Genomic DNA, 11,925 nt, shown 5'->3' with positions numbered 1-11,925 from the left:
AGCATATAGCAATATGCTATGGAGGAGCATGCCTATATTGCCTATAGACACTTTAAGTTCTAATCCAAGTCATTTAACTTCTTCATGATTTTAACTTATTCATTTATGTTGACAATCCAAAATTCTTCAAAAAATAAATTTCTGAATCCGGCGGCCCCCATATTTTACAGAGTTATGGGCCCCATTTCATCAAAGACGGTCTTGTTTCTAGGCATTTAGATCTTCTACCTAAAGATTCCTATTGTATTAAGATTCGAATATCAAAACATTGAGAGAGAGAGCACATTTCTTACAAAAAAAAAGGTTTGATGTCCTTTTAATTATTTCTTCTCTTATAAAACAGGTCATAACTCAATAAATTCATTAAATAATTAATTAAACCAGTTTATTATTTTAATTAAATGAATATCATGAAGCAATGTTTAGTATGAAATTAGTTAGTTGTTTATTAGTTCAGAAATTTATCTAATAATATACAATATCAAAATGAACTTTAAATAAAAAATAAGAATAAATCAAACATTACTTAAAGCCACTGGAATGCAACACATCAAATGTTCTGTAGCGCACTTATTCCAAAAATGAAAACCATTGCCCTCCATCACTTACAGTTTTGTTTCCCTAGTTTGAAAAAAACAGTTTTATTAATAGAAACTTCATTGGATATTTTACAACTTTTTCTTATGTGTTTTAACTCACTTAAACTGTGAAAAATATATTACAAATAATTTTTTGTGAAACAAAAGTTTTAAGTTTTATATAGCATAAAAGGCCTAAATAGGCATGGAGAATTCTTGTGGACTTACACTGAGCTGATTGGGCCTATAGGGTTTGGATGGCACTTCTTAGAAAGGCTCAAGTGTTTCTTTTGACAATTTTAAACTAAGGTCAAGGCCAACAAAATTTCTAGTACTCTGGAAATACTCTTAAATAATTATAATTAAGAAGCAAGGGAATGACTTAATAGTCCTTCCTCGTTGGTCTGTACCAATCTAAATTTTCTTCTTTATGTTCTAAAATCTTTGAAAAATTATTAAACCCAGGACTACTCACACAACAGACGAATAATTCCTGATTATCAACTTTATTTTCAATAATTATATTCAAGAACAAACCAACTATGTAGAATAACTGAATACATCAACAGTATTTGGATGGAAATTATACTGAACTGGAGTATTTTTCATACTTTGCACTTTAAATACATTTTATTAACTATTATAGTTTTTTTTAATCTAATATTTTTCAAGGAAATTCATCTTATGATCTTTGGTGGTGTGAAGTTTTTATTTTCATAACGAAAAGTAAATTATAAATGTAAACTGTAAAATTTTTTAATTGAAAATGCTGTTATTCAAATGTTAAAATAACAAGATAATGTAAGATAGTTATTAGTTTAAATAACACAGATCTGGAAAAATAAAAAAAATCTGCAAAGTATATGAGTCAGTACAGCTTACTCACCAATTCTATTACCTTGGAATATAATATGATCAAAATATTTAGAACCATTCATTCAGATAATTATATAAGTTTATTTAGGATGCAGCAAATGTGTGAGCCTCATCCAAGATTTATTGTAATAAGTATATATCTGTTTACAATAAAGTCTGTCTTAGGCTGCATATTCACTTGTGCAAACGCAGCAAATGAGCAAACCTGAATAGTCATTTTGCTTAGAAGAGTTTGAGGTGGTCCAAACCAAACAGTTCTACCTGAAGGTTGTCAATACATTAAAGTGAGCATGTGCTCATTTGTTCTCAGATGAGTAGTTGAGTAGACTTTGTAGTTAGTATACTGTCAATCCTCTTCATTTGGCGCTTAATTTATCTATCTCCCACAAATTTTGTCAATCTTTTACTTTATTTAAATTTTACTTGTTTATTAGCTTCATTTAACATTTTTATTTTTTAAGTTTAACCTTTTATCTTAGAATGATTCCCTTACTCTTCTCGGGTATTACCACAATTACTACTTATTGTGAAGCCCCAGGGATAAATTTTATTATAATTAATATATATATGGGGTAAAATGTCTGGCTTTGTCCAAATATCAAAAAAAAATGACTCACTTCTTGAAGCATACTAAAACTAAAACAACTATTGAAAACTTAATGATTCTTTGTTCACTTAAACCAAATAACATATTCAGAACTTTTTTTTTAAAATCATTTAAAATTGGCCAGATAAATTTAACTTCATCATATACTAGTATGTATACATATTACCTATATACTAATTTCAGATTGTATTTTTAATCTTTACCTGATCTATGAATTAGATGATTTGGGTCCCAATAAGCGTGATTCTACTGCATTTGTAAACTTAAACTATATTTATTATTACTTGAATACAAAATTTTATGATAATCAGTTCATATTTTTTTTTTAGGTTTATAAAAAGAAAATGAAAAATTTCAAATTGATTTCAAATTGTTTTTAAGAGCAGTGAATTTCTGTCTCTTAATATAGTTTAATTTACCACAACCACTACTCTCTTTTCTATTTTGATTCCTATTTATTTTAATGAGTGAAATAAATATAAGTAAAAAACCGGCGACAGCTAATCTTCAGTTCACCATTACAGTCAGAATCAATATTTAGGCACCAAATTATACAATGCAGACTTGCTTCCTATTCAGAGGGTTGCTCACAGCAACTCATTGTTCATCTGGTGCGAGGTTGTTCAGTTTAGGAGAAGTTAACTGGTCCTGTAAGATTTAGTTTCTACTAGACTGATTTTCTAGTCGCAATGGTGAGAGTGTCAAATACCTGGCAAGAATGAGACCTAGGTACATTATACTATATTTCTATATTTAGGTATATTTCTATTGGGTTCCTAATTAACTATATTTACATGTTAATGAATTGTTGTTTAATAATAGAATAGAATCGATGGTACAAGCCATTGTTAAAACATAGATGTATTCAGGGAATTAATTTTTCCACCATGTAAATTCCAATTTTCCACTAATTCCCAATTGCTTTTTCTAACTTTTAACTAAATCTAACAAATCATTTTAGAAATATTGGTGTACCAAGAAAAATACGTTTTCACTTGCCTTAGTAGTGGATACAATTTTCAAAAAATTCATACTAGACCGCGTCGATAGCATTCTTTGAATTTCCTCAAACATTAGACCAAATCAGACAAGCTCTTATTGAAGTATTGTTGTACCAGGTTAAATATGTTCATGCTAATTAATTTTTAGGCTAACTTATTCATTCCCATACTGAAATATATGCACCATGGCTCTGTGGTCACCCCAAGTATCCCTCCATGGCAACAGGAAACCGGTACTGTTTAATCACTCCCCATACATTATTCATTTTGTTTTTAGATAGGTTTGATAACCAGAACATATAACGTCCCTTTGTGTATAGGATACAGCTAAGAGATCCCTATTCTTCTGTAGCACATGAACGTTTCTTGGAAGTTCTTTGGACAGTTACTTTAAGGATCCGATTTCTTCCTCCTTCTAATTCTGATCTATATTTGATACGTTCTCTAGGATAGCTGGGCAAATCTAATTGGATGAACTCTTCTTTTAGCCTAGTTTTCCCTACCTCGTCTTTTTCTACTTATATTTCTACCCTCTTATGTAACTATAATTATTCATTAAGCTCAGTAACCATTAAAGGTGAAGTAACTTAGTCCTTTAGAAATTAATAATTTAGAAGTTAATATAATCTGAATTAAGTTAATATTAATATAACTTAATTCAAAAATAAAAGATTTATAATAAATGTTAAAAAAAATAACTATTTATTTTTAATGATTAACCTTTTCACTACCATTTATGATAAAATTGAGAAAACAACAAAAAAATTCTTTTAATGATGCCTGAAGACTGGAAAATAAAAGTGTTTACATTTTTTTTTTTTTTTTATTTGCGTCTGAAAATGGATTTTAGTCCCAAAGAGAAAGGTGTCCTATCCAATGTGTACTTGTGATTGGGGCAAGGTGTCTCAAGGTGTCCCAGTGGTGCAAGGAATTAATTCCATTTCCTGTATTTACTTTACATACAATTTGAAGCGTCCCATGGGACGTGTTACCCCAATTGTTGAAGAACAATCACATAAGTGTAACTTTTTCTGGAAATGAGTAAGTAAATCTAAAAACACAATTTAATGGTAATTTAATGTAAACATCTGCATATTACCTCAAAGAACGGATATTTGTATTTTAGTTTGATTCACAATTTGTATCGTATTGTTTGGAAGGCATTTAAAAAACTTAAGTTTTATAAATTGTGCGGTCTCAATAATTCATTACTTAACAATTGCCTCAATGCTTCTTTAAAGTAGTAAAACCAAATATTTTATTATAATTATGATTTAGTTCTCTATGAAGCTGTATCTCTGGATCAAAGATATTTATTTATAAAAAAATATTCACATATGGCGAACATTTATAAATGAAATTTATAAATGACAGACATTTATTAAATAGCGGTAGAAAATTTTCCAGATTTCCCCAATGATGAATGTTGGATTAAGTCAAATACAGAAACACCCTCCATTACCTAAAAATGATTTTGACCACAGATAGTCCACCTTCAGCGTTAAAAGGAACAATGTCATCTAACTCAATCTAGATTAATTTATTAATCTATTTTCTTATTTTTGAACACTATTTTTTTTTAATCCCATTAAGGACGGGCTATGTGTAGAACAAACTAAAGAGAACACTTAGAAGTAGACATAGTGGGAAAAATTATAATTGAATTTATAACGATTAAATTTTATTAGAAACTTCAAACATAACAATAACAAATCAATACAATAAATTTAAACATCTCTTCTCAAGAGCAGATCAACCCCAAGGGTATTCCAATGGTTTGGGATAAGGCAGAACACCAGCGGCAACATGGTTCAGCACAGCATTAGCTTCTGATGCCTTGGCAGCAGTTTTTTGGATCTGGTGAGCAGCGATTTGGCTCCTCTGGAAAGAAGAAATTGGAAATTTAGAATAAAATTGCAAAACTACAAACTGTAAGTTTATATATACATTCGTATTTACAAGGTAATAATATAGTTTTCAATGACTGTCAAATTATATTAAAAGACCTGATAGCTTAAATTTATGTACGTATGTAAAATATATATAAAATCCAATATATAATTTCCAAGTAAAATCAACTATCAATGAAAAAATATATCATGACGATATACTGACCTGGATGGCTGCAGCTGCCTGTGCAGCGGCCTCACTGCGCTGGAGAGCTGCTGCTGCGGCGGCGGCTGCCTCCTGGCGGTGGAGTGCGGCTGCTGCGGCCTCGCTGCGTTGGATAGCGGCGGCGGTGGCGGCTGCTGCCTCACTGCGCTGGATGGCCGCCGCGGCTGCCGCCTCCTTAGCCGCTGCGATCCTCTGCTGGACCAAGACCGCCTCCTTGGCGTGGTGTACTCGCTGCTGGGCCAGGGATGCTGCTGCTGAGGCCTCTTTGGCTGCTGCGAGGGCGTTCGCTACTTCCGCTGCGTGGGCTGCAGAGGCACTTTGTAAGGCTATACTTTGTGCTGAGCTCTGTATTTTTTAAGAAAAACGTTATGTATACAAGAATATTACACAGTGTTAAAAAAGATTTATTTTCTCTATTCATTGTTTTTAACTAATTATATGAATAAAAAGAAATCTTAAACATAATTATTCAGATTCGTACTATGTCATTTGTTTATGCAAATGAAATAGTAAACTCCGGAGAATAAGCATATACTTAACAAATTATGAAAACAAGCTGAGTTCAACCATAAAATTGCAAAAATTTACCATCAGATCTTACATAAATGGCTAAAAAAAAAAAAAGAAAGCCTAGGGTAGCTGTAAAAATTTGAAATCACAAGTTTATTCCCCATATGAGTGAATTCATAATGTTAATAAAATTAGTTGAAATTTTCGAAGTTACCTTATATCCTTAGAGTTGAGCTTTAGAGGTTTATGAAACCATACAATTGCTGTTATCGTTAAAAATTTAAAAGTTTTTCGGGATATACTAAATGTCTAAATTGTCTATTCTTCCTATCATTGTACCAAATAATGATCCATATCATGATGGTTTATTTATTTTTTTTTTTTTTTAATCGTGGTAATTTACTTTAAAAATATACACCTATCTTTCCATTACTAACTCTAATGCCGTACAGACCCACTAGTTTCTAAACTTTCTTCCCATTTGACTTCTAAAAATCTTTATTCTAAAAAGAAGACGGCTCTCTGGACCTACTAATACAGTTATCATTGGAGGGTTACCAATGGATAGTTCCTTTGGAAGTAAATTCATTTTCTATTAATCAGACAGCAAATTTCCTTATTTTATTTTTAATTCAATGTAAATTTCTTCAAATAACTAAAGTTAGCTCCTTGGCTAAGGTCGTGCATTTCCCTCTCTTTTAATTGTAAAACTGATATAATGTGATTGATAAATTTCATTAACCTTGAAAACAATGAAAAAAAGGCGAAGGGTGGAGGAGGTCAGAAAAACTAGTTAATACAACTCAAAGAAACAAAATCGGTCAATGTATAAAATTTTTAACTCTTTTTAGCGTTACCATTAATTGTTCGATGTCTATAAAAAATATACACATCCTTTTTTTTAAAGAAATTGGATTAACTTTCGAAAAACCATATATAACTAAAATGTTTAATTTTTTATTTATTTTCTATTGAGGTTTGAAAGACCGACCCAACATACAAGGCAATAATCCGGAGACATGGAACAAAAACACAATCGGTATGGAATATTATCTTTCGTTGGTTTGCTTAGTTAATATATTAATATTTTTTATTTAATTTGAAAAGCTATCCATCAACTCTTCCATGACCTGTTAAGCTCTAACACTTCTTTTTTTTTAAATTACTAAGAATTTTTTGATATATCTTATCATTAAATATATTTCGTTATAATTTAGAACGATTATATTTCATTCTCTTATAAATACTTTACATAAAGCGTATTGGTTATTTAATAGTTTTATCGACGAAGTAATTATTAAGAAGAGGTAAATATTTATTTCAATCTATGAAATACTGCGTAGTTAATAGATCAAAGGTTAATAAGTTTTGAGTTAGAGTTTCGAAATAGTTTTGTGTCATATTGGGATTATTTAAACTTTCAACATCCTGAACGTATATTTCCATGTGGATAATACTAATAAATTAATTAATATTAAAATAAAAAATAAAAAATTCTAGATTTTACTATTGATTATAAGCAGTAGGTTATACCTTGGTGAGGGCAAGCTCCTGAGAGACGGGAACCCATGGTTCTGAAGCTGGAATGTAGCCTGGAACTCCAAGCCCTGCTAGCCCTCTCTTATCATTCGCTTTCTTCTCCTCTGCCGCAGAACAGCATGCGACCAAAACGAAGAAGGTGATCTGTTTTTGTAAAGGAGATTTTGAATTAGAAGAATGCACTGTTTTCTATTGATATTATACCATCAAAAATAAATTTAATTATTTTTTTCAGTAAACCGCTGATTAAATGAGACTTATTATTTATATAGGTGGACAGTGAAGAAATAATCATGTCCTTCAGCTTCATGGGTATTATAAACATTTGAATGTCCTTTGTTATCTGATTTCATAAAGTTTAAAAATATAAACCAAAAAAAAACATCTGAATTAAGTTTATTACTAGTGTTACTATTTTTTTTCTCAAACAAGTCCTTGAATATTATATCTGATATGGCTTTAATTCCAAGAAATTTTGCATATATTTTATGATTAAAAATTGCCAAGTAATTAGTTTCAGTAAACATTCATATAGTAAGATAGAATATAATTTATATATATGTGTAATTTAATGTTAGCTAAGTTATATTTAATATAAACTTGATGAATGCTTTTGTCAATTTTCTCTACTACTGCATTACAGTAAATGAAATTAATTGAAAATATTAAAGTCATTTTTCAATTGAAATTTTATTCGTAACGTACTCTGATTTTGAAGTTAAAAACTAAAACAATGTAAAAAAAATAAAAATAAATGTTTTTTTTATTCTTAGCAATTTCAATTCCTACGGAGTTCTTACAATTTTTTTTTTAGTTGAAACAAAAAAATATATAAATATTAATTAAACAATTATATCATAAACTCACAGAGTAGAAGATGGTGTTCATTGTTAGGGGATGTTGTTCCTCAGTGTGTTACCTAGGTGACTGATGCTTAGGACAGAGGGACAGAAGTTTATATACCGACTCTCCAAGAAGAAGGAACCTCCCCACCGCCCAGCTAAAATAATGGCTAATTATGTTACTTTTTACTTTCATCTTAGCAATCCAGAAGTTCATGCGTAACTATTTCGGAAAACTGGAAATAACAGTCGCACAAACTACCTCTAGAACATAATTTTGTTTTTAATTAAAATCATTTTATTTATTTTTTACTTCAAATGCTGCATAATCATATTCACAAATGTCATAAATAGAAGGGGATACTTATATATCTAAATAGTAACAAATTATCGGAAGTAAGAAAACAATGGTGCCTTACCTAGCTTCTTTTTTTTTTTTTTTTCCTGAACAGTTCAACCATAGCTCTTTCCTATATAAGTCAATAAACATTCAAAACGTATTTAACGAGTCGTTATGTATTTTTCGATCACTTGTTGTTTTGTTAGCCACATACCAAGGTGATTTTGTTACCATTTTTAATAATTTTGATTGAAAACATTGTACATTTTAAATGAGAAAAAAAGTCTTTCTGACTGAATCATACATGTCTAGAGAGGAAGTTAAATGTAGTATTTCTTAAATATCTTAATTTTGTTTTTGAAGTGTAATATTACGTTCTATCTCATATTTTTACAATGGTAATATAGATCATAGAGCTCACTCACACCATATTTACAAATATATAAATCAAATGATAAGAAATAGAAGAGAAAAATAAAATAAATAATTCAAAGTAAAATAATATCTTTAACACAATGATTTCTATTTACAATTATTCAGCCTATGGAGGGAACTCCGAACCAAGATTCCGGTAGATCTCAGCGCTTCTCTCTTAACCGCGTGGGGGATGACTGAGGGAAAAATGTCATAAAATGGCCAAAATAGGTTAACTAAGTGTTTAATTTGTTGTAGGGCATTTTAAAATTCTAACATAAACCGCTTTTACTGTCCTCCCTAGATAGCTCCTTTAATATACTCTGAAAAAAGAGCTTTTGGTGGAAGAACCCAGTCTATCTCAAAATATTCTTAAGTATAAAAAAGTATTTACCCAACTTCGGCCATAGTTTGGCTCATATTACTTTTTTCTGCCCTTATTATATATATAGTATGATCTGATATAATAAATAAATAAATGACATACAAATGAAGCCCAGACCCTAATGGGTTTAACTAATTAATTCCAAGCTAGTGAGTACCCTGTGTACATCTGACCAAATTGATCGTTCCCAATAATAGAATAGAATAAAAATATTATAGGACGATAGTCAGGGTGGCAGTCAATAAAGGTATACAAATATTAGAATAAAACTATTTATTGTTAACCTAATTACCTATTGTAAGCCCTTATTTCAGGTTAACAACAAATAGTTTTCTTTTAGTATTTTGATACATTTTTTGATCGCCGCTCGGACTATCTTCCTACAATCTACTCCGTAGGTCAACAATCTTCTTGCAATAAGAATAAAAAAGGGATACAAGATAGAAGTAGATGTTCCACGATTTTTTTTTTCATCTCTTCTTATTTTAAAAATAAAAGGTTTTTTATTCGGTTATACTTTTACGATCACATACAGTGCAAATAAAAATATTCTTCAACAATTGTTTCTTAATTCCAATTATCACCAATTTTATCTACTTTTAATTTTAAAATACTTAACTGAATTTTGAGAAAAAAAATTATGAAAATTCTTTTTATTTCTGCAAATTGTCTAGTCTAGAAATCAGTCCATGGATCATTAAAAAATAAAGTATAGAACAATAGGGTATTTTAGGTCAACAATTTAGAACAATTCTGTGGCCCATCTTCAAAAATTGAGTTATATTGACCATTAATTTAAGTGTTTCCTCAAAAAAAGTTTTAACCACAAAAAGATTTTTCAGTATTACATACTAGCAATGAGTCTGTACAATTTTCAGCAACCTTTAGAGAAGGCTATGAAAACTGGAAATGTATTAATTTAGTCAAAGTTAAGAAATTTTTTCTTTCCCTTGAACTGTTTGAAAAGACGTTCAAATATTTTTGAGAGATCTATTCAAACTGTTATACATCGCTCTATACTTCAATGTGGCCGACATAAATTAACAGAAACGTCCGCTTTGAATAAAACAAAATATCTTTTCTTTTTTTGTATGATATATACCCAATTAAATATATGACTCTTATGTATCGATATAGTCGATCACACATCCGTCTCTTCTAGACTTTACAACTGTCAATTTGTTTACATTTTTCAAATTAATTTGGCTCTATTTTTTATTAATTAATTTTTCTAACCCTGTATAAAATAGACACTTTTATATTTGTTTGTAGAAGGACATAATAATATGAAGGAAATAGAGTATAGATATTTTAATTTTTATAAAAAACCTTACGACTAACAAAAATTTACATAGATATTTTCCTTTGATACTGTGTGTTTTTTAATTTTTAGCTCAAAGGTATAAATTAATTTTATTATATGTGTTATAATACCCAATCAGGCCTAAATCTGGCATGCGGATTCCTTTCAACCCGTATGTACATTCAAGTATTTTGCACGATCCAACTTCACACCCTTCAAAGTCCACTACAAAGATGGAATCGAACAGCTCTGGGTTACATCCTGAGGTGGTCCCTCATTCTGTGTTGTAGTTGTTCCAACATATTCATACTCCTCTTTTATACATTCGAACGAATTTTGGTAATTTTAAGTTAAATATTCCCACGCAGGTTCTTGTATCCTCATTCATAAATCTTTACCTCACTCCCTTATTCCATCCACTCCGTCTGATATTATTCAATCGACATCCGTCAGCTTATCCTCTGGCCCGTTTAACATTACACTTTCAGCTGTATACTGCTCTCCTGGTAATTCCCTTTCCTATAGCCATCTCGACTCCTTATTCCGGTCCTTTGGCCCGCGATTTATTTCTGGAGGAGATTACAACGATAAAGATGAACGGTGGGGATGCAGAACGTCCAATACTCGTGGTAGGTAACCACAGAATACAAAATTTCCAGAACTTAACAGAAAACTTAAATACCACTGACAAATCATTATGAACAACTACTAAAATACGAATCCTTCAACCATCCACTTCTTACTGAAAATAAGAGTTGGACACGATCAGATAAAGAAAAACTCAAATGTTCGGCAAACACCTTTTCAAAACCACCATCCTGATATCCTTAATCCAACCCATCTTGAAGTTGTTGAAGAAGAGTGTGAGATGCAGTGTTGCCATGCCATGACGATGGATGAAGACGCACCTATGGAAGTGAGCACTGAACAAGTGGATGTCCCAGTTCTACCGGAGCTGGTTCCTGTGAGGATTAGAAGTGGTCGGAATATACGGACTCCACAGAGGTAATCTCCTGCATAGAAAAAAAAAAAGGATACCCATTTTGGGCACCCTTTTTGAAAGGGGGAAGTATTGTGAGATGGCAAAACTGACGAGCGAGAGCGGAGAGAAGGTTTTTGTTTTTTATTTTTGGACGGCAATGATAATAATAGTGCGAGTGCGTATGTTTTTCCTAGTTTGGAGAACGTTATATTAGTTGTGATTTTGACTTCTGAGTTGTGAGGGGCTCTTTCTTTTATTATTGAGATTATCCTCTAACCTAAAATGTAAGTGTTTAAGCTAATATAATATTGAGATCTATGGTATTGTTTATTCTTCATTACTCTTATTTTCCCCATTAAGAAAAAGAGACTATAGGCCCTACATTTTGGTGTCAGGTGTGGGGTGAATAACTATCTAAGAAAGTATATATATA

The 11,925-nt window shown here is 30.8% G+C and overlaps 1 protein-coding gene across 1 annotated transcript; it reads right to left on the bottom strand.

Annotated features, from left to right (window-relative positions):
* Positions 1-4,814: 4,814 nt before the first annotated feature.
* Positions 4,815-8,125, bottom strand: LOC106690566 (acid shock protein). Its single transcript, XM_014436036.1, has 4 exons — positions 8,094-8,125; positions 7,221-7,370; positions 5,178-5,522; positions 4,815-4,943 (listed from the first exon to the last, which is right to left on the bottom strand). Exons 1-4 carry the CDS (start codon positions 8,112-8,114, stop codon positions 4,815-4,817), a joined length of 645 nt encoding a protein of 214 aa, XP_014291522.1. The 5' UTR covers positions 8,115-8,125.
* Between the last annotated feature and the right edge of the window lie 3,800 nt (positions 8,126-11,925).

This window comes from Halyomorpha halys, unplaced genomic scaffold (genome assembly GCF_000696795.3).
Source record: "Halyomorpha halys isolate HHAL.00 unplaced genomic scaffold, Hhal_1.1 Scaffold1760.1, whole genome shotgun sequence".
Classification (NCBI taxonomy): domain Eukaryota; kingdom Metazoa; phylum Arthropoda; class Insecta; order Hemiptera; family Pentatomidae; genus Halyomorpha; species Halyomorpha halys.
This window is presented reverse-complemented; position numbering and strand designations above follow the sequence as displayed.

Coding starts and splice junctions, on each gene's coding strand:
- LOC106690566 (XM_014436036.1), bottom strand. CDS start 8,114: ATGAACACCATCTTCTACTCT. Junction 5,523..7,220: donor AGGAGCTTGCCCTCACCAAG/GTATAACCTACT, acceptor TAAAAAATACAG/AGCTCAGCACAAAGTATAGC. Junction 4,944..5,177: donor AGGCAGCTGCAGCCATCCAG/GTCAGTATATCG, acceptor TCTTCTTTCCAG/AGGAGCCAAATCGCTGCTCA.